Source organism: Chanos chanos, chromosome 4 (assembly GCF_902362185.1).
Source record: "Chanos chanos chromosome 4, fChaCha1.1, whole genome shotgun sequence".
In the NCBI taxonomy this organism is placed as follows: Eukaryota; Metazoa; Chordata; class Actinopteri; order Gonorynchiformes; family Chanidae; genus Chanos; species Chanos chanos.
Genome location: NC_044498.1, coordinates 6,604,000 through 6,624,689, shown reverse-complemented (window position 1 = coordinate 6,624,689; position 20,690 = coordinate 6,604,000). Strand labels below are relative to the sequence as shown.

The window sequence follows — 20,690 nt, the reverse complement described above, 5'->3', positions numbered from 1 at the left end:
GGGACATATGGTTTTGCTCAAAAAAAAAAAAAAAAAAAAGAAAACCAGGTAGATTTCATCGCAGTTTCCAGTTATTATGTAAAACATCTGCCTGATTATCTTTATGCGTTATTAAAGTTATACAAATAGGCACGTCAAATTCCGTAAGAGGCTCCTAACGCTTGACTTTTTGTACTGATCATAGCAGTAGCCTGTTTTGAGAGTGTTAAACAACTCGACAGTCTCTTTCTTTCGAGAGACTGTGCAAATGGAAGGCCAGTTATGTAAGAGTAAATTCACATCAGTTTGTTCTTTTTTTAAGTTAGCTGGGCGTGCTGCTTTACACAGGAATAGAATTGACGGTTACCTAAGACAATATGACCGTTTCAACCCTGGTTCTTATTTGAGAACTATGAAGTGTTGACACCTAAAATCTAAACAATGCAATACCACGGAGAACCCTCCATTGTTAACACCTATAATCTAAACAAAACAATACCACGGAGAACCTTGCATTGTTGACACCTAGAATCTAAACAAAGCAATATTCGCGCTATAAAAACAACACTCTCAGTGTGTGAGTGACGGAGATGGTATATGTGTGTGTGTGTGTCTGTGTGTGAGAGAGAGAAAGAGAGAATGGCTTCATTCCTGAGAATGAGCAGTGTCATAAAACAAAGTGCCGTGATGTTTATAAAGCCAGTCCCATTATTTGAATAGGCACTTCATTAAGGTTGGATGTTCCACAAGGCCATAATCTCATACTCAGAAAGACAGAAAAACTCCCAGTGGATCATACGCAGTTTGAGAGTGGAGGACCTGTCATTTACCTTCCACTGTTCAATATGCTATGAGTATGACTACTCATATCCTCTGGTTACAGTGGTCAAGTGTTTGATTAAACCGAGTGCTCTCCTGGACAGCTCCTCAGAGCTTTGACTGAAGGCATAGGTCAAGGCAACTGTCCAAACACTTTCTTTCTCTCTTTCTGTTCATCACTGCTGTTAAAATTCTTCTCTCTAAGATCCCTTGTCAGTTCAGCATCCATTGGATGGAACAGGGATGATGACATCATAATGCTATCTCATTCTGCTGATGTCGTCAGTGGATGATGTAACGTCTGTTTAGGGCGCTGTCAGTCATCTGCCCAGAGTGAAAATGCTCTTGTTGAGTTTTGCCTGAAATGTCAAGCTCCTGCTTTTACAGTGACATGAACTCAGGTCTCAGTAGATTCTGCCATATGCTCTCGAATTTTTTAGAATTTTATTTTGTGTATTATTGAGTTATGGGTGAATTATTTGTTTCATTTTTTGTGCTGTGCGATTTCAATGGCTGAACTTCTGCTGCCGGCGTTTCCTGCAGCCAAGACAATTTCACATTCGTTGTATGTGTGCTTAGTGTAAATATTTGAAAACTGAATATATTTGTGCTAAAAAAATTGATTTAAAATTTTTTGTATTATTAAAAACCCTTTTGTTTTTTTGAGCTCTCTGGGCTTGGGAAAATGTGTTGAATATGTCACCCAATATCACAGTTCTGTTAGTCAGACCTCACAGCGCTAGTCTGACGCAGCGGCGTAACGTCATCGCCTGAATGGATTATCGCGGAGGTGACGATAGCGCGTGCCCAGATTAATCCCTGCCGTTCGAAACTGTTTAAGATGCAGCAGACCATGTCTCCCGGACGAAGAGAGAAGGCCAGTGCGACATTTCAAAGACAATCGATGTCCAGCTGTATTGAGATGGGTTTGGAAGGAAGCAGACTAGCAATAAGAGTTCCCCCTCAGGGCTTTTAACGTAAAGAATGATGTCACTTGGCTCGTCAATGCCTCTCTTTACGCGCTTTAAGGCGGTGAAATGTTCAAACAGTTTTTCATTTTTTTTTTATACTGAAGTTGCATATTGGAACCTTGGAGAAAAGAGACATCAGTGTCGTGTCGTGTTGTTGGTTACAGACTGAATAGGTGTAGTTGTGGACAGACAGTCAGTAATGGTTTTATTGGCTGTATTAGAGTTAGTGTAAAGTGTCAGTATGTTTACAGGACTGCAGAGTGAGAGCTTAATAGGGAGTCATACCGCAGAAGTTTGTCAGACGCTATGAATGATTAGGTTTCCTCATGTAAATGTACTCTGGTGAAGTTAAAACCTGAACCCAGAGCAGTGATTTGAGCCTCACGCTGTCACCTCATGAAAGGACTGTTGCCCTGTTTCTCTGGTTTGCGGTGGTCTTAAAATGGTCAGTTTGGCCTTGAATTGGGGATCAACTTAATCTTTTATCGCTAATTTGGTGTGGGACGTACACGTCTTCATACAGATCCACATACTTGTGAACTTCCGCTGAAAGCTCAACTGTAGCTCCAGCATTCTACAAGGTCACTGTCTGAAGTCATCACAGGACGTCACTCTGCCCATTGGTCGGAGCTCAGTGAGAGATTGAGCAGCCGATATTAGGACGTAATCCCTGCCTCTTGACCTCGGAGTTCGACTCTGTGGCCGACTTTCTCCCGCCTGCGTGATTAACACATGTGTCGTCACGGATTTAAAAGAGTCGGGCGTTTGTGAATGGAGGGAACGTGGGCAGGAAAGGATTTGGAAGGGATTTGCAAAAGGGTTTGACAAGCACCACTCAAACCAAGCACATGTCTGTTCCTCAGCAACATGCAAATCTCATGCAAATGTGAACTCCCTCGCTCCAACGCTGACTGAGAGAAACAGCTGGGGAGTTGGAGAGGACAGAGAGGACCTGCTTGAAGTACTTGAATCATGGGCACCGTTCCAGAACATTTATTTGGCTCAATCAATTTAACTTCTTTTCTATTACTGTTGGTGAAATTCTGAATGGACCAACTGTTTTGATGTCAGAAAAAAGGTCACATGACTGCCTTGTCGAATTTATCGTTGTTTCCTCATCCACTCAAATAAGATTAGTGGCCAAGAGACCAAGGACACGAGGAAATTGAGAAGTGAAAAGTATTGGGACATGAAGAATAGGGAAGTATACAGTAAACGCATATTCAGCCTAGTTCTGGCACAGAGAACAAACCTGTTAAGCACCACTAGTAAATATTTGCTTCTCACTCAATATTTTAGATGACTGGCTATTCCTGCCATTCAGTAATGCAATTAAACTAACAGCCAGTACTTTTTTATCCAGAAAGAGAGATGTCATGTGATCCTCACTGTGAAAAGGTGCCATCCCACCTCACCCTACCCAGGCTAGATTAGTGTAATCCTACCAGAATTAGACTCTTGAGTGAGAGCCCTGTTAAAACATTCGTCAGGTTACTGCATTCGGTGTCTTACATCTCCCTGCTGGGATCTAATGCCATCCAGCTCAGTAAAGCAGCCAAATTCACTGTAAAAGCCACGGTACAGAACAAACGTACAAGCTTCTGACGCACGAGACTCTGAGATTGTGTGAGTGTTTGAGACATTTCATGTCTCTATTCACTGGAAGACACACACACACACACACACACACAAAAACCATAGGAGAGTGAATCTCACAGGTTGAAATAGTTTACTAGTTAAGAAAAATCAGCTCATAACAAAATGTCATACATGTTTATATTCACTCTTATGAGGAAACAAACAAAAAAAAAAGCTAATTTTTTTTTTAACTTCTTTGCATGTTCCAAATGTTCAACACAGGAAAGAAAATAGATACTCAGAAGGAAAAGGAAAAGAAAAAAAAACCCAAAAACATTATCTCAGTCAGGACAGTCAGTCAAACCGCAGTAAGAAAAGCTCTAGTTAGCAGGAACAACATAGCATTGCGTGTATGCATGTGTGTACATTTGTAACTAAACTGGCACTGGTTTTAAGTTCGTCACTCGTGGGTCATGTGCGTATGCTAGCTCATCTATTGGTTAATTAGCAGTGTATCAAAAATATAAAAAAGGCCATTGTTAAAGATTGTTAAAAGCAATGTTGTGTAATGGTAAATAACACAAATGGAAAAGCTATGTGACTTATTATCTGTAGTCAAATAAGGCTTTAACAACCGCAGAGCTTTGACTATGTGAGCTAAAAATGACTCAATCTAAAGAAAAACAACAAAGGAAAAAAAAAACAGCCAGAATCACTTTACCAATTCAACCAGCTATCCTGTTTTTTTCTGTTGCTTTTTTTTTTTTTTTTTTTTTAAACTCAAACTGACATGAGATGACCAGCCATTTCCTTTTCTCTGGTTCTCTCTGACAACCTTCTCCACAAAAAGTTCCAGAATTTCCACCTCCCACCCTTCCAAAAAAATAAAACGCAAACCCCTCAGCACAAAATACAAAAAAAAAAAAGATAAATGTGTATCAAATGTTGGCATTCTCAGTAAAACAAACGAACAAAAAAAAAAAAAAAGAGATTAAGAGAGAAAAAACACAAAACAATATGTACAGCACAAGAAATATTGTATGCAATATGCAAAGGCTCAATGTTGCTTTGGGCAACCCCACCCACACACTGAACGTACCTACCCACCCACCCCCTTACCCAACAATAATGAAACTGGTCTTCACTGAAGACTCCCAATGACACCTCCCGCCCAAAACTCCACCCCCCCCCAACAAGCCCATTCTCCAAACCCCATCAACCCCCCCCCCCCCCCCCCCCCCCCCGGCTCACGTACACGACATCACGAAGCACGATTACGTCACTAAGCCTGTTAGTTTGAGAGATGCGCCCCCCCCCCTCCTCATCCTCCTCTTTCTCCCCCGACTAGGCTCTCAGGCGTCGGAGAAAGACTCGGAACAGGGGGTCCACTCGTCCGTCTCTGGGTTGTAGACCTCCACCGAGTTAAGGAAGTCGTTGCCGTCGAAGCCGCCGACTGCGTAGATGACGTCGTCCAGCACCGCCACGCCCGCGTTGCTGCGTGCCGAGGTCATGCTACCCAGCATCCTCCACTCGTTCCGAGCTGGGTCGTACACCTCCACGCAACGCAGGGCGTGAGATCCATCAAAACCACCCACCACGAAAAGCTTACCTGAACGAAGGAATAATGGAAGGAGAGAAAGTTATCAACAATGTTATCGACTCTTTTTACCCCAACCACAGAGTGGCCATCTCGACAAAACCGCCATAGACACAAAACGATGACCTAGACATTCAGTCACACAACTTTAAACTTATAACGGCTCCATAAACATGTAGGAGCCCCCAGTCTGTGGTTTTGTCAAACTGTCTCGGATATCGCATCATCCTCTCCGTTGTGGACTCACCTGCGTAGACGGCCACGCCTGCCCCCCTACGAGCCACATTCATGGGGGCAATGAGAGACCAGGTGTTGTTATCGGGGTTGTAGCGTTCCACACTGTTCAGACAGTTCCACGACTCTGCTCCTCCAATCACGTACATGAAGCCATCCAACTCACACACGGCTGCCTGGTGCCTCCCTAAACACACACACACACACACACACACACACACACACACACACACACACACAGTAATATATATGGTTCTTAGTACTGCCTGAAGTATCAGCTCTTCTTTTTTTTTTTTTTTTGCTGAAATGCACATCTCCATGGAGAGGCTGCTGTATCATATCCGCACCATTATGATTTGAGGGCTCTCTTCTCAGTAATTAAGGGGGATTAATAAAGTCGTGCTTGTCTGATTGGCTTGGAGTAGCAATATCTGTGAAATATAAAGCGTGATGACTGAGGTGGTCTGATATTGTTCTCGTCAGGCTGAGTGTGGAGCGTGAGAACTGAACTTGGTACGTACTGATGTTGAGAGGGTCACAGCTGGTCCAGGTTTTGGTCACGGGGTCAAAAGCATCGCAGTTCTTCAGACCTTTCTGCCCACAGGGGTCTGAGCCACCAACAACATACAGCTGGTTCTTCAAGGAGCAAACACCTGGGGGATGAAACAGGATCCATTTTTTTATACTGTACCGAAAACAAGTTCCACCGGCCTTGGTTGTGTGGCTAATAAACAATCTAATCTAAATGACATATAAGGGTTTCACGTCACATTTTTATAGCTCCAAATCAACTACTCTGCCCCACCCACTTCCATACCTGCATTGCAACGATTGGTCCGAAGCTCCGGCACTTGAGTCCATTCATCAGCGTTCGGGTTGTAGGTCTCTCCACAACTCAGCTCGTCTGAATGGCCGTTGGATCCGCCCATCACGTACAGTTGTCCCTGATTGGATGACAAAGAAACGGTTCATTCAGAGAGCTGGTGTGTGGACAGCTGATTGTCAGCATCACTTTAGTGTGATAGAGAGCGTCTAGATACATCTTAAAGACGCACCATAAGCACAGCCATCTGGAAGCGAGCCCTTGGCGTCCTCATTGGAGCAATGAAAGTCCAGCTGTCTGTCTTCGGATCATAACATTCCACAGTCCTCAGGCACTCCTCCCGATTATAGCCCCCTTACAAACCAAAACAGTTATGTTGAATAAACTAAAAAAAAAAAAAAAAAAATACTCCACAAACCACTGACTAAACAAAACCTTTAGATAACAAAGGTTTACATTTTATCTATATTGTACCATATTGTATATAATTTTGTCTACAATTATTGTTTTCTCAGTTACTGCTGATCTGAACTGTCATGTAAAAACCAGCATGTTATCGTCCTCAAATGACTAACGTCGCGCAAGCCTAGTCGGCTCGAAAATCCTCATTCTTTAGGCCTTGTAGAACGGCTGAGAACTGGCTGAGGTTGGCATGGAGACCATATGGGTCATCTATAGAACGTCTGAGAACTATTCGAGGTTGGCACGGAGACTGACCGGCCGCGATGAGACGGCCGTTGAGGGCGGCCATTCCCAGTCCGCTGCGAGCGTAATGCATGGGTGCCAGCAGCCTGTCCTGGCTTTCTTCCAGCGGACCCTCGAAACTCATGCTCTTCAGCAGGCAGGGCGTGGCCGAGGGAGAGGTCTGGGGGCTGCTCCGCCCATGCAGGGAGATTACACACAGCACGCCGTTCAACACAGCGAGACACAGGTAGGTATTGTCTGCAGGGAGAAAAAGAGAGAGCGAGAGAGAGAGAGAGAGAGAGAGAGAGAGCGAGAGCGAGAGCGAGAAAGAGAGAGAGAAGCAGCGGTGAGTGTGATGGTGTGGGGGAGGGGCAGTAGATGTGCAGATGATTCATATTTAATGAAAATAAAAGGGGGAGGATGTACAAAGATAGGGAAGAGGAGAAGAAAAAATAAGTAGGTCAAAGCCTAAGCAGGAGAAAGCTGTATCAAGAAATTCCCAAATTTGCCACAGAAAAGCCCACCCCCCCCCCTCCTCCCCCCGCCCCGCCTTAGTGTGGACAGGGAACATCACAAAGTGATTGACCTCTACCGCCATACAACTTCAACTCAGATGCTCAATCCAGTGAATCCATGTTGCTTATTGTATGGACTTACTGCTGGTCTTCTCGGAGGCGATGTACTTCCATTCGTGTTTGCCAGTCTGTTTGACTGATCCGGGGGACAGGCTGCCAGAGGAGCTGGTGCTCAGCTGTCTGTGAACGTTCTCACGCGGGGCCCTCTTCTGCAAAGGCAGAACGCAGCTAGACACGCAGCTCATGACCAACGCGCGCGCATGCACCCACACACACACACACGCACGCACACACCCTCACACACACCCAGCCATGGAGCTAGGCCGCATCTACGTCTGCAATTCACCTAGTCTAGCGCAAAGCCTTAAATAAACTAATACTGAGTCTAAGTTGACAGAGGGCCTACACGTGGACAAAATGAATACTGAACTCCTTTCGACCCATTAGAACCTAACATACTACAACCACCCGCCCACACACACACACACACACACACACACACACACACACACCACTGCAGGGACAAGCGCCTACCCGAAGATCCTACTCAATCCCAAAAAAAAAAAAAAAGCCAATATCTTATGGAATTTTCTACTGTGAGGCCCTTTCAGTCTAGCACAGCTAGGCTATTATTATCTTCAGGCCATAGACACAAATTTCCCCCCCCAGTCAGATAAGCAAGTCTGTCTGGGCGTTTAAAAAAAAAAAAAAAAAAAAGGGACTTTGGCCGCAGCGCTGGCCAAGTACCTGCACAAACTGGATGTGGTCATCCTCAACACCAAAGACCTCAGCCTGGCCTTCAATCAGGCTCCCATCCAGAAGCTTGTGATCAGCCGAGTAGTACAGCGTTTGAACCTGCAAGACACACAGCGACACAAGAACCCATGTGGCTGTCTCCATGGCAACAGCATACCCGGCAACGCGGGTATGGGGGGGGGGGGGGGGGTGAAGGGGAAGGGGGGAGGGGGGAGGGGGAAGAGAGGGTTTCTGCCGATGCTGCCGATCCACTCCGTGCTGAAGGTAAGCAACATGAGAACAGCATAGCTTCTGAGCAAGCCCAACGGGAGAACAGGGTCATTGTTTCCCCCCCCCCTGCATACAAGTGCTTGGAATCTTGGAATTCTCTCCGTCGCCGTCCGGGAGGACATTCCGGGCACTGCAAACAGTACGTCACAAATCTGCTCAGCGCATCTGCATCTTTGGGAAACCTTCGTTAGGCTTTGGAGGAGGAAAAAAAAAAAAAGAAAAAAAAAAGGGCAAGACGCAGCCCTAGCCCCCGCTCTCCCCTTCATGAACGTTCTGCTTCTGGTCAGGGTGGTCATCTTCTGGGCTGAGGAAATTAGTCAGGTTCAACATCAGAACTCAACAAGACTTGAACACACATTGGTTAGCTCTGTCGATCCATGGAGTATTTGAGCGAAGATCTTGCTGGCTCTTCCTTGTTTAAATGCTGGGGAATGTTTTCCAACTCAAACAAATCAGCTAGTAATCATTTACATACAGAAACAAACAGACAAAAAAACAAAGGAAAAAAAAAATATGAAAAACAAACAAACAAACAAACAGACAAACAAAAAAAGAGCAGGCTTCATTTTGTTGAGGATTAGAGGTTTGATGTCTAATTTTCCAAAACAAACAGCTGCGTGTGAAGCTGTTGAGGTTTTTTTTGTTTTGTTTTGTTTTGTTTTTTTTTTAATTTGGTCAGTTCAGAATGAAAATATTTTTTGCCCAATTCATTCTCCGTGTCCTCTGAAGGACTTGCACTGGCCCAGATGCATCCTGTGAGGTAAACTGATATTCCTCTGTTCGTTCTAAAAAAAAAAAAAAAAAAAAACCTACTGGACCATATTCTTACGGTGGTTGGTGATTGTAAGCTGTGTGTGTCCACATGTGAGAGAGGATCATGTCACACTCTCCTGTGATCTTTCAGAGTAATGTGATGAAAACTGCTCAAGAGCAGACAGGGACTCTCCCTGAGTGAGTTTATGGGTAAATCTGAATTTAAAGACACATCAGAGGTATGAGCCCTTCTGGTGTCAGGTGGGTTTTGTTTTCATGGCGTAAATTTGACTCGGCCCTGATAGTTTTATAGCTTTTGTTTTTGGATTTGCATATTAAAATCCAGAGCGACATCGTTTAGTGTGTGTGAGTGTGTGTGAGTGTGTGTGTGTGTGCGTACACGTGTGTGTGTACGTGTGTGTGTGTACGTGTGTGTGTGTGTGTGTGTGTGTTAACAGATGGGAGCTCAGCAATCATTTGGCTGTGGCTCGCCCTCTCTTATTGCTTTTCTCTTTCTCTCTGACTCATTACCCTGGTGTGCCCCCAGTCTTGGTTTCTTCAGTCTTGTGAGTCTTGCTGCTGTTTGCTCTAATAAACCTAAGGAAAGATAAATCAACGGGGAGGAAGAGCTGTTAGTGTTTATGGCCAATGACGCGTGCTCCCATACACACATACACATTTACACACACACACACACATACTCCTGCTCAGAGAAAGAGAGAGATGTGAGTGAGACAGGAAAAGGCCAAGCTACGCCATTCTCCACTCTAGCTGGAAAGAGGAACCGTGTGGTTCAGCTAAGAGCAAGGAGAACGTATGGACAGAGCAGACCATTTTTTGTTGTTGTTGTTGTTATTTTAAATTGCTCACCTGGACAAACCTCGTGGGTTTGCAGTGTGTGTGAGTGTGTTACGACTCCGTACTGAACCTACAGCAAAATTTATAGGGCCTGCAATTCTGGGGGATTGGGGGGAAAAAAGGGGGGGGGGACAAACAAACAAACAAACAAACGAACAAACAAATAAAAAAAGGGGAGGAGGAAAAAAAAAAAAAAGAAAAGGGTAGAACAAACCGCCCAGCCTTGGCAAAGGTGGCGCGAAAAAGACCTGTTAAATCTGATGAGGGAGTGTGGGAGGAGAACAACGACAGAGGGAGGTGTGACAGGAGAAAAGATGAAGGTGAAGGCCAACACCAGAGCCTGATATTTACCTCCTCCATCAGCCTGTCCAGGGGCTCGCCGTTCTCCCACATGTTCCGCTGCACCCAGGCCATAACCTTGGAGTAGAGCTTCCCATTGCTAGGCAATGTCAGATTATCCTCTAACATCACCTCCAGCTGCAGACCCAACCACACACACACACACACAAAGAAAAGAAAATGAGCCAATGCTTCTAGATTGAATTACTCACTGGATTACCTATGGATCTGAAATACAACTAAACAGTGAAGGTTTGAGGAGGGGGAGGGGGGGTGAATATTTATGGGGGTGTGATAAATCTCAGAGAGCTTTATGGAGAATATTCTAGCTCGGATTCTTATAGTCATCCCGACTGATGACACATGACAATAAATATTAAAATATTTACGGAAGAGGTTTGCACCGCTCAAGGGACTAGTCCTATAATCTGGATGGGTTACTACACACATACCAAAAAAAGCATCTAGTATGGTCTATAAATACATCTCTTGCATAAATGCATTACGGATTACGTCGTGACAGTGACCAGTGTGTTTTTTTCTGGACTAATCTCGTCCTGTGGTAAGGAATCCGACCCTGGAAAGGTCATGGGTGGGCTAACCTTAAGACGGGGCAGTTTCAGAAAATCTTCTTGCTCAGAAGTTTCCAGAAAGTGTTCCTGAATGTAGCTGTCGATCTTCCCAAGCAAACGGGAGTCTCCCATGGAACTGGCAAAGTTGCGGTAAGAGATGGCACTCTGGGAGTCCATTTTGGAGAGTAGGTAGTCTCCACAGATCTGAAGAAAAGTACATTCACAGTAACAAAATTATTGAAACAATTGTCCTGCCCTAAACTGCAACTCAGTATCAACCAAACACTGCAGTATATATCAGTATGTTCAGATGCAGCACAAAACCAAATCTCAGAAATCTTCTTTAGGAGGTTTTATACAGTAAACCACTACTAACAGGCTAAAGGGGAATGCTAACTACTGGCCACTGGAAGGTGCTTAAGTCCTACCTGTTTCACTCTGTCCATCCTGAGCCGTTTGGCTGCAGAGTACACATCCTTAACCAACTCCTTGTCTGCCTTTAGCCTGCGGAGAGACAATTACCTGATTATCACCACACAACCAAACCTTATTAGACTCATAACTATGACAACGAAACTCTAAGTGTTTGGTGGTTCTGGGTAAAAATGGTGGTCAGTGGTAGGCTGACTGAGTGATCTGTGATTGGTTCTGTGTTAGGTGTCTTACTGGGCAGTGTAGGCGTAGTTGAGCAGGATCTCCACAGCCTCAGGGTCCAGGTCTTCAAACTTCACGTGGGAGATGCCGTGAGGCTCCAGGTCGCTGTTAAAGATCTCAAACAAGTAAGGGCTGCAGCAGGCTAGCACCGCACGATGTGCCATCAACTCGTGACCACATACCTGAGCAGGTGAGAAGGGCAAAGGTCAGAGGGTTACTTCAAAAGACCCCGAGGCTGTAGTTCATTATATAATGTTGAATGGGTGATTTACAGGTATCTAGAAACATGCCATAGGTGCAAAGTACAAGAGATGATGCAAGCACTCAGAACCCTCATTTGTATGCAGGCTAGAATGATAAACTAATCTTCTCACAGTGAAACAACGAGATAGACACTGTTCTGACCGACTGCAACCTCCTCAAAGTCTGACATGGGTCAAAATACAATCTGTTCATCATGGAGACTTTGGAAACGAGACTGAGTGACTCTCCTCTGAGGAGCATTTTACCTGTCTGAAGAATTCTACAAGGTATTGAGCTACCAACTGTATTTAGAGTCCACGGCAACATATACGCATTCAAATGCGTCCACGCACGCTTACTAATCATCTCATCCTTATCTCACATTTCACTAGTGAGTCAGCCTGTTTCCCGGAGGACAGAGTGAGAACGAGAAAGCCTGACTTACCTGAAGCCTGACGTCACAGAATTGGCCAGTCTTCCTAAGAGCGTTCATTTTGGCAACAGTAGAGTCAAGGAAACTCTCATCCTCAAAGATCAGATATCCGTTGGGAATCATTTTTGCAGAATTTGGAAATTAAACCTTTCCACAGAGAGGATGAAAGAAAAGAGAGAATTTATTATTTTGATTTCTGTTTCTGAAAAAAAAAAATATATATATATATATATATATCCAGACACTGATTCCCTCGTATTGACATACGCACATAAATAAATGAAACCCACCCCATCACACACAAAATCAACACTAAAGGCCACCTTGAAAAATTTATTGTCACTGCAAATTTTCCCCGTTTGAATGCACACAGTAATAAGTGCCATGCATTAGTAATGGGCTTACCTAATCACGAATGATGTGCGTGGTAGAGAGACAATGTGCTGTTGGGTAACAGGAGGCCGAGAGAAGGAGAGCAAAGTAAAACCAGGGGACACTTGACAGAGAGCCCAGGTCTTCCTTTATTGTAGAGTGGGTGGTGAGAGGTCAGTGCCCAGGCAACCGGCTGGCTAAGGCAGGAGGGGGCGGCCGTACCAACACAAACTCTCAGGCTTAAGGTGACTGTAATCAAGTCCTCCGGATAACCGTTGGCTATAGAGTCAAGTGTTTTCTGTGTTGATCGTGCATTGTAATCTGAAAGTCACAGAGATAACAGAAGGTTATTTTCAACTATTCGGCAAACGTCGCCATCGGGAAACTTTACGCGCTGTGGCACCTCTGTGGTTTATCCACTGCATAATCGTACGCCGTGTGCCTAAAACCACCCAATACAATAAAATATGAAATACCTCGGGGAAGGGAAACAGTCACTGCACGCAGAAGAGAGTGTCACGCTGCTTATTTTTAAAACTGACGCAGCAGACTTGTCTCTCTCTCTCTGTCTTACAGGCAGTGACCCAGCTGTCTGTTGCTGACTGCTGAGGTGGAGTCCTGCCGTGTGGTCTGGTAATTCCCTGTTATAGCCTTTAGCCCATCTTAGCCTCCACTCCTATTGCCACGTGCCTCTGATCCTCCGACTAATCCAGCCCTAACTCAGCTTCTTATAACCCTCAGCCAAAAGCCTTTCCACATCTCTCTCACACACACACACACACACACACAGACACACACTCACAGACACATCTCACACACTCACACTCACACATACACACACACACACAGTCTCCTGTAACTAGCCCTCGTTCTTCAATTTCACGAACACACCCCATAAATTAAGATGCATCCTACGCCTTCTTTTAGCGCGCCCTGTTCCTGCATGGAGGCTACCACCACACCCACTTATCCCAGCTCCACCCCCACCCCCACCCCAGCAATCCTCTCCTGCCCCCTTCCGAAAACTTCCACGAGCCGTTCTGGTCACCCACCACAGAAACCCCACCCAAAAAGAAGGTGTTTTTTGGAACAGGTTGGGGGCGGCCGTGAGCGATAAAAAAAAAAAAACACAGTGAAATTCCAGAGGGTTTATCTCGTTCCCACATTTAACGACGGCTGAGCCGTGATGGAAGAATCCAGAACCTTCCAGATGTCAACACCGTGCGGAGGAGTTGAATTTGACAGAATGTGATTGAAGGATGAGCACTGGGAGCTCTTAACAGCTTCATGTACAAAATCCTGGTGATTTTCCACTATCACACCCCTGAGTCCCAAAAAAACGTTTGTTTTTTTTTTTTCTCCAGCCTCAGCAGACACTGACAAATGATGCAAACAAACGTGATTTTGCTTCAGTCTTCCTTCTGTTTCTGTTCTATATAAAATTCACTGTATTCAGTCATTCAAAAAACACTGATAGGTAAGAGAAAAAAAAGTGCTACGCAGAGTTTAACAGAGCTTGATCAAGGACACACTTCAAATGGTATCTGTTTGTCGCAGAGTGCGTTTCGAGAAGGAGCACATTGTACTTTGTGTTAGGTAATTCGCTTTTCAAGAGAGACTTGAAAGAGAAGTGTTAAAAAGCAAGCATGTTCTGCTCCTCCACAGGCTGTGAGGTTCTAGATTCCTGATGTTAAGCGCCTGTAACTTACTGGCGGGCGTCAGAAATTTCAGTCTCTCTGGTACCTAAGATTCTGCAACTTCGTTCCAGGGAGGGAAGGGACGTGAGCCTCACAAACGTGCGCACCACAATGTTTTAAGAGGATTTTTTTTTTTTTTCTGACTGGTCTCAGCTCAGTTTTTCCATCCTGGGGTGATCTGAGAGCCCAAACCGGCCTGAATCAATACATTGACCTTAATCTCAGATCAACTGCTCCAACTGGATTGGTTTCAGTGATTGATACTTAAGGTCAGGCCTTTAATGGATTAAACAGATCAGAAGATAAAACTCTCTGTCCTTTTGGACGCTCCACTAAAAAGTAACAAATCCACCCTTTGTGTGCCCCCCACGCATGACGTCCTTTAGGGTGAAAGCTAAGACAGTTACAAGAAAAGCCAGAGGGAGGGAGGGAGGAAGAAACAATTATAGTGATGAAGGTCGTCGAAATGAAAGACACTTTGTGTATTGTGTTGCTTTTTCTTTTTGAAACGTCTCGCTTCGAGCACTTGCTGTAAACGGATGAACTCGGCTCGTTTGAGCGGGACAGAGATACATGTTGAGATAGCGGAGGTGGAAGAAGCTGTAGAAATACTGAAACATTTGTTCCCTGCTGATTCTCTGGAAAAGTCAGATAAACAAACAAATGAAACATTGACTGGACAGGAACATCACCAGTAGCAATGTCCATGTCACCTGAGCATTTAACCATATCTGCGTGATTACAATTGTGCTAACGTACACCACGTGGGACTTCTTCATACCAGACACACACACACACACACACACACACACACACACACACACACACACACAGAGGAATGCCTGCCAAACATACTTGAAATCCCAGCATCCCTCACTCACCAGGCTGCAAATGTGTCTTTTTAATTTTTTAATGAAACTTGAATAAAGACTCTGTGATACGGCAGTGACGGAAAATGTGGTTTCATTACACTTTAACTGAAGCAATGAGATCAGAGCGAACGGTTCTTTTTTATAGGGAGTGAGTGATGCCTTCCAGGTACTTCTGACCACATGTGATTCTTACACAACATTTAAAAGACAGTATTGAGTACTTGGGACAAAATGTACAAATACAGCTGAGAGGAGGACAAGGGAGGAGCTGGGTAAAAAACTCAAAGTGCACTACACCAGAACAACCAGCCATATGTTCGGCATACAAAAAGTTAAGAGAGGAAAACCGCCGAAAAATCTGGAATGTGTATTGCAGCATAAGTGTGTGTACGTGTGTGTGTGTGTGTTTCTGGGGGTGTGGCAAAAACATGTGTGGGCGCTGGAACGTTGTACAGGCTGAGGGTTGGGTCTTTCATAGACTGTAGTATTGAAGGCAGTCTCTGTGCAGACGTGTGCTAACTTGGTTAGCCCCGTTTCAAAGACGTTACACAACATCTGGCAGCGTCTGCGCTTTCTTTCCTTCTCTTTCTCCCTGTCTGTCTCTCACTACCACACTCTCCACATTAATACTAGGAGCTAGACCAGTAGGATACCTCATTATTGACTCTTGCTTTGAAACAGACAGAGAACCCCACTGACCTAGACATAACAAAAAACCATTACGACTCACATGATTCAACTGCGGTATCCTAACACAGCGACAAATAGCCCCCACTGTTTCAATTAGATACGCAAGACCTGCGACTATGAATAAATAATTACACAAACAATCCATAACTCTGAACATATCCTTAAGAGAACTGAGTCTGAGAGAAAGAAAATTAGCCGGATGATTAAAAAAACGTGTCAACTCAGCCAAAGTTTTACCTCCGTCTTATCTTAGTCTGTGTATTTATTGCCAAATTCTCATCAATTCTATTGATTCAAGACCTGAGACTGCACTTTTTTGCCCTGTGTAGGCAACTGTGTAGTTTAGCTCCCTTCTTGAATTTAACTTGAACTGCACCGATACGGATTATAATCCCAAAGTGTCCCTCTCAGTGAAACAAAGACAGATACTAACCATAAGGACAGTTACTGAAACACCCTAACTTTGGGTAGAGCAGATTTTTTAATATACGAGTCTCGATCATTCAAACCTAACCATGCTCTGGTTTCCTTGTAACAAGATAAACTCTGGGACTGGTCTACTATCTGAATGCAAATTAGGAAATATTCTAGTCAAATGGCCAACTGCTTCACCCGTCAGTAAAACTTGATAAATAGAAACTTTTATTTTATTTTTTATGAGAGAGGAGACGGTTCAAATGTTTGGCCAACCTAAAGTATTTCCGAGACCTTGTGGTCTTGGCAGACTGCATAGCATGAGAGACACAGTGCATGAGAGAGAGAGAGAAAGAGAGAGAAAGAGAGAGAGAGAGAGAGAGAGAGAGAGAGAGAGAGAGAGAGAGAGAAGCAGACAAAGGCATGCTGGTCAATGAAAAATGCATATTAAGATGTCAAATGTCTTTGTCAGCATAAAAAAAACCCCCACTGAAGATAAAGTAGTATCTTGACCACACCACTTACAACCTCCAAAGCCTGACCTTTCCCCTCTCACAACAGCGAGCGGGAACTTCCATGGAGACTCAAATGACCAAAACACTATGGAAATACCAAACATTTTATTCCAGCTTCCTGTCACTTTCAGCCATTTTTATGAGTCAACCTAAATGTGTTTTTCTTCTTTCAGACAGACCAGGTGCTGTTGAAATGCCAGATTTCCAGCAAGTTCTACTGTATAAGCATGGGAAGTACCACATGTAAAACAGAAAAGCTTCTCACTGCTCCAGTACCCAGACTAATACAAAACAACCGTTTAGGGCATATGTATACCTAAAAATATGAACTTTGCAAGGATGAAGATGAAGGAAGTGACAGGTCTTTGAGGAAGTTGCTAAGTTGCCATTTCCTGTTTGGATATGACTTCACACCAAAGAGAATGCTGACATACTGAAAGTTCCAGTAGGGGAAGTCTCTGTGTATCATTTCAACATATGCAGTTAGCTGACTTTTTCTGTGATTTTAAGAACAAATTTTCTTTTCAGTCTGAGAATGTTTGAGATTCGTATTAAAAAAGGGGGGAGGGGGGGTCCAAATTGATATGACACTATAAAACATCTCAAGGACACCATGGTCACATCAGGGAAGGATAGTTGTACCCAGTGAACTGACAAACGTCCAAATCCCTAATTAAGAACATCCTTCTGGGTCTAGACTTTACCGCCTCATTGGCCTCGAGCGATGCCAGCGGCGGATATGCCAGATCAGTCCCCGAGGTCAAATGCAATGGCATGGGACCGGTGACGCACGGACGAGTAACACGCTACACATCGTCAGGCAAAATCTGGGAAAAGTGAAACCTCACAACAGGTGCCAAGCCGACATTCTGACATTCCGTTTGGATGGATTTAAGAGTCTGAAATCTTTTCACTGCTGAAACACATCTTTAATATCGTCGCCCGCTCGGAACAAATGCAGTGGCATTGTGATAATACAATGAGTAATTTGAGGGTGTAACACAAATAAGGACTGACAGTGAAGGTACAATGGCTGTTAAGCAAAATATGGAGATTGTATTCCTATGTTTTGTATGCAAAAGATGGCATTTTGTCAGTACCCGCAAGGGTGTACCACAATGCCATGGTCGGGATGGGGGAATGGTAAACTGTGCTCTATCCATTGAGCCTCACTGCATACAAACCCTCCCCTTCACAGCCTCAACGGACGCGGATAGGCTACAATATACATTTGTAAGGGTGCTATTGGTCAATCAGCCTGTCCTTTAAAATCGTATAGTCAACTGCTGCAATGATTTCCCGCACGGTAATAATGTTCGGCCCAACCAACACCACTCATCTCAAGCCAGTGCCCGCTCTTGCCCCAACAGAAAAACTAGGTCAGTGGGACTCCAAATTTTACCTATTAGAACCTTTAAATTAACATTAAAGGTGAAACTAGAGCTCATTCCTGCGTTACATGCAGAGATACACTCTTTCTCGCACTTCTCCTGATGCAATACGAGTCCCGTCATTCTCCTTCAACCTTGGCCAAAAAACCTCACGCGCCTTAACAAAATTTGACCAAACCGATATTACAGCTAGACGATTCACGAAATGTACCATTATTGCTCAGCTCAGAAAATCCGTTACATGACAAGCACTTATGCGACAATTAAGAAGACAATTAAGAGTAGTTGGTCTGTTCGCCGTCTTACAAGGCAATGAGGAGCCCACTCTACGAGGTCACATAAATCATTCCATTAAACTAAAATCAGCTCTTTGCGTGGTTATCAATGAACAAATTACTCTGGACGTTCCATACACGCGCTTTTAATAGGATGTCACCCACAGCTAAGAGCGCTACAGGCGGGAAGAAAATGTATAATTTCCGATCTATCTTAAATAGGCTACTATTCAGAATACTGCCCAACTGCATCGGTAACTATTCCATGTGATGACCTCAAACAACTGTTTTAGATACATTTTAGGCATATTTTAATGACCAGATCCAACTCAGTCTCGCGCAGAAGCTACTGACAATTTAACGTTTGAGTATTGTGTCTTGGAAACATTGAAACAAACTCAAGGGTAATCGCACTGAACAAACTCCGAGTGCTGACATTATCTTTAAACATAACAAACACACCGTTTGTATTATCAGTCATTTACTCCCCAAACCACTGCCAATTGTTAAGAAAAACTGTTTTATGAACATTGGTATGTGTTGGTAGAATACGTACCTGGTTCGTTTGACAGCAGACGATTGTAGACATATTTAAGGTAAATTCAAAGATGTTTGATGTGGATACTGCGAAAGCAACGCGGTATGGCACGATTTTGTGTCCTGACAAGTCCTTTCGGTGCGAGTCTCAGACTGAACTGGTCTAAGCGTGTAATGACAGGAAGGCAGAGGCACGTTCCAACAAAAGCCACACCGCCGGTGACGTCGTGGCTCGAGCACCGCCTTCGGAAAAGTACGGGCACACCCCAGCGGTGGTGAAAAACAGTTGTATATGTTTGGGGTTGTGATAATCACATGATAAACACATTTTTAAAAAAAACTTTGTCCATAAATGGACGACGAATATTTCTGTCTTGTATAATTCTTCTGAAATCCATAGAAATCAATATGGTTGTGTTCTCACCTGTTGCATAACTGTGCCTATGGTGCCGTAGATAACGGCAATTCATGTGTCTAAATACGGTCATTAACAACAGGTCTCTGTTCAGTCAGGACATCTCATATGATATGAACTTTTTCTCATACACTTTTAACAGTCACCTGTCTACTATAGGCATTATAGGCCTACTGCTGCCGCATGTTGTTATAGCCTACGGGAGGAACTTCCCCGACAGTTCTCTCCACAGCACGAAATACTGGCAACCTTGACGACGGGATAAAGAGTGGTCCCTCGGTCCTAGCGCAACTAAACGGTAGCTTTTTCAGTCAGCGTTGTGAATGCTAATTAGATAAATGGATCAACCACCACCACCATGAACACATGAGCCTAGGGCTGTTAAGCCGGTCGTTCTGTAACTGCTTACCTCTGTAATTCAGACAGCACAATGTGTGTTAGCCAAGCCTCTGGAAGCATGCTGGCCATTGTTATGAATCTGTGTGTGACCTGGCTAACAGCCAAGAGACAGGGGACGGTAAACACGTGGATAACGTCATTCAACACATTTCTGTGTTCCGAGTTGCAGCGGGGATTATGGTTGGGATCCTGTTTACATTGGGGCGCATTTGTGGTCTGGTCGTGCCCCGGTTGAGTTCCAGACCAAAATGGGCTGGTTTATATTGAATGTGGCTTTATTCAAAACGTTACTAGGCAACTTTATATGTTACACGTCGACAGAAAAAATGTGCAACATTCAAGTTTCAGATCAAACTAGATACTCTCTTTTGTCCCGGGGTTTTCTGCTTTTTGTTTGTCACATTGGAAAGACCCAACACACGCGCGCGCTCTCCCCCTCACCACCCCTCCCTACACACACACACACACACACACACACACATACACACAAATAAACAAACAAAAAACGCAAACACTACTGCTTTACATTCCTCATCGTGGAAATGCCAGAGTCTTTGTAACCTTTTCTTGGTGGTGCCTCTAGTAACATTAGAACACGAGGGTTCAGGTCTTGTCTTTTGACTTCACTTCATAACCAGAGGCAGATTTCTGCCTGTGAAACAGACATACACATGCATTAACCAATCCTCGAAATGTAGCCCAACAAGATTTACTGGACAGCCTAAGGTGAGCACCCCTGCATTCAGTGAGACTGAATGTTGCCGCCCCTCACCGTGTGTGTGTGTGTGTGTGTGTGTGTGTTTGTGTGTTGGGAGAGCTACACTGCATTTTTAACTCATGGGTCCTCTTTTAACATGCAGCCCACTCTGTTTTCACAGCCTGTAATATTGTCTTGAAATAAACCCAACCTACCATTAGTTTAAAGTATATATATATATATATATATATATATATATATTTTTTTTTTTTTTACAC

The 20,690-nt window shown here is 44.1% G+C and overlaps 1 protein-coding gene across 1 annotated transcript; it reads right to left on the bottom strand.

Moving 5' to 3' along the window:
* Positions 1 to 4,589: 4,589 nt before the first annotated feature.
* On the bottom strand, positions 4,590 to 19,063 carry ivns1abpa (influenza virus NS1A binding protein a). The gene is made up of 15 exons (XM_030771572.1): positions 18,921 to 19,063; positions 12,544 to 12,831; positions 12,151 to 12,285; positions 11,475 to 11,644; positions 11,237 to 11,312; positions 10,839 to 11,012; positions 10,249 to 10,374; positions 8,008 to 8,115; positions 7,343 to 7,469; positions 6,719 to 6,943; positions 6,234 to 6,355; positions 5,996 to 6,122; positions 5,700 to 5,831; positions 5,192 to 5,365; positions 4,590 to 4,956 (listed from the first exon to the last, which is right to left on the bottom strand). The coding sequence occupies exons 3-15, from the start codon at positions 12,259 to 12,261 to the stop codon at positions 4,700 to 4,702; spliced, it is 1,929 nt and encodes a 642-aa protein (XP_030627432.1). The 5' UTR covers positions 12,262 to 12,285; positions 12,544 to 12,831; positions 18,921 to 19,063; the 3' UTR covers positions 4,590 to 4,699.
* Between the last annotated feature and the right edge of the window lie 1,627 nt (positions 19,064 to 20,690).

What these genes read in the sequence shown, in the direction of transcription:
- ivns1abpa (XM_030771572.1), bottom strand. Translation starts at nt 12,261, where the DNA reads ATGATTCCCAACGGATATCTGATCTTTGAGGATGAGAGTTTCCTTGAC. An exon ending in TCCAGATGGCTGTGCTTATG is followed by an intron (nt 6,123 to 6,233) that starts GTGCGTCTTTAA and finishes TCATCCAATCAG; the next exon opens with GGACAACTGTACGTGATGGG. An exon ending in GACCAATCGTTGCAATGCAG is followed by an intron (nt 5,832 to 5,995) that starts GTATGGAAGTGG and finishes TTCATCCCCCAG; the next exon opens with GTGTTTGCTCCTTGAAGAAC.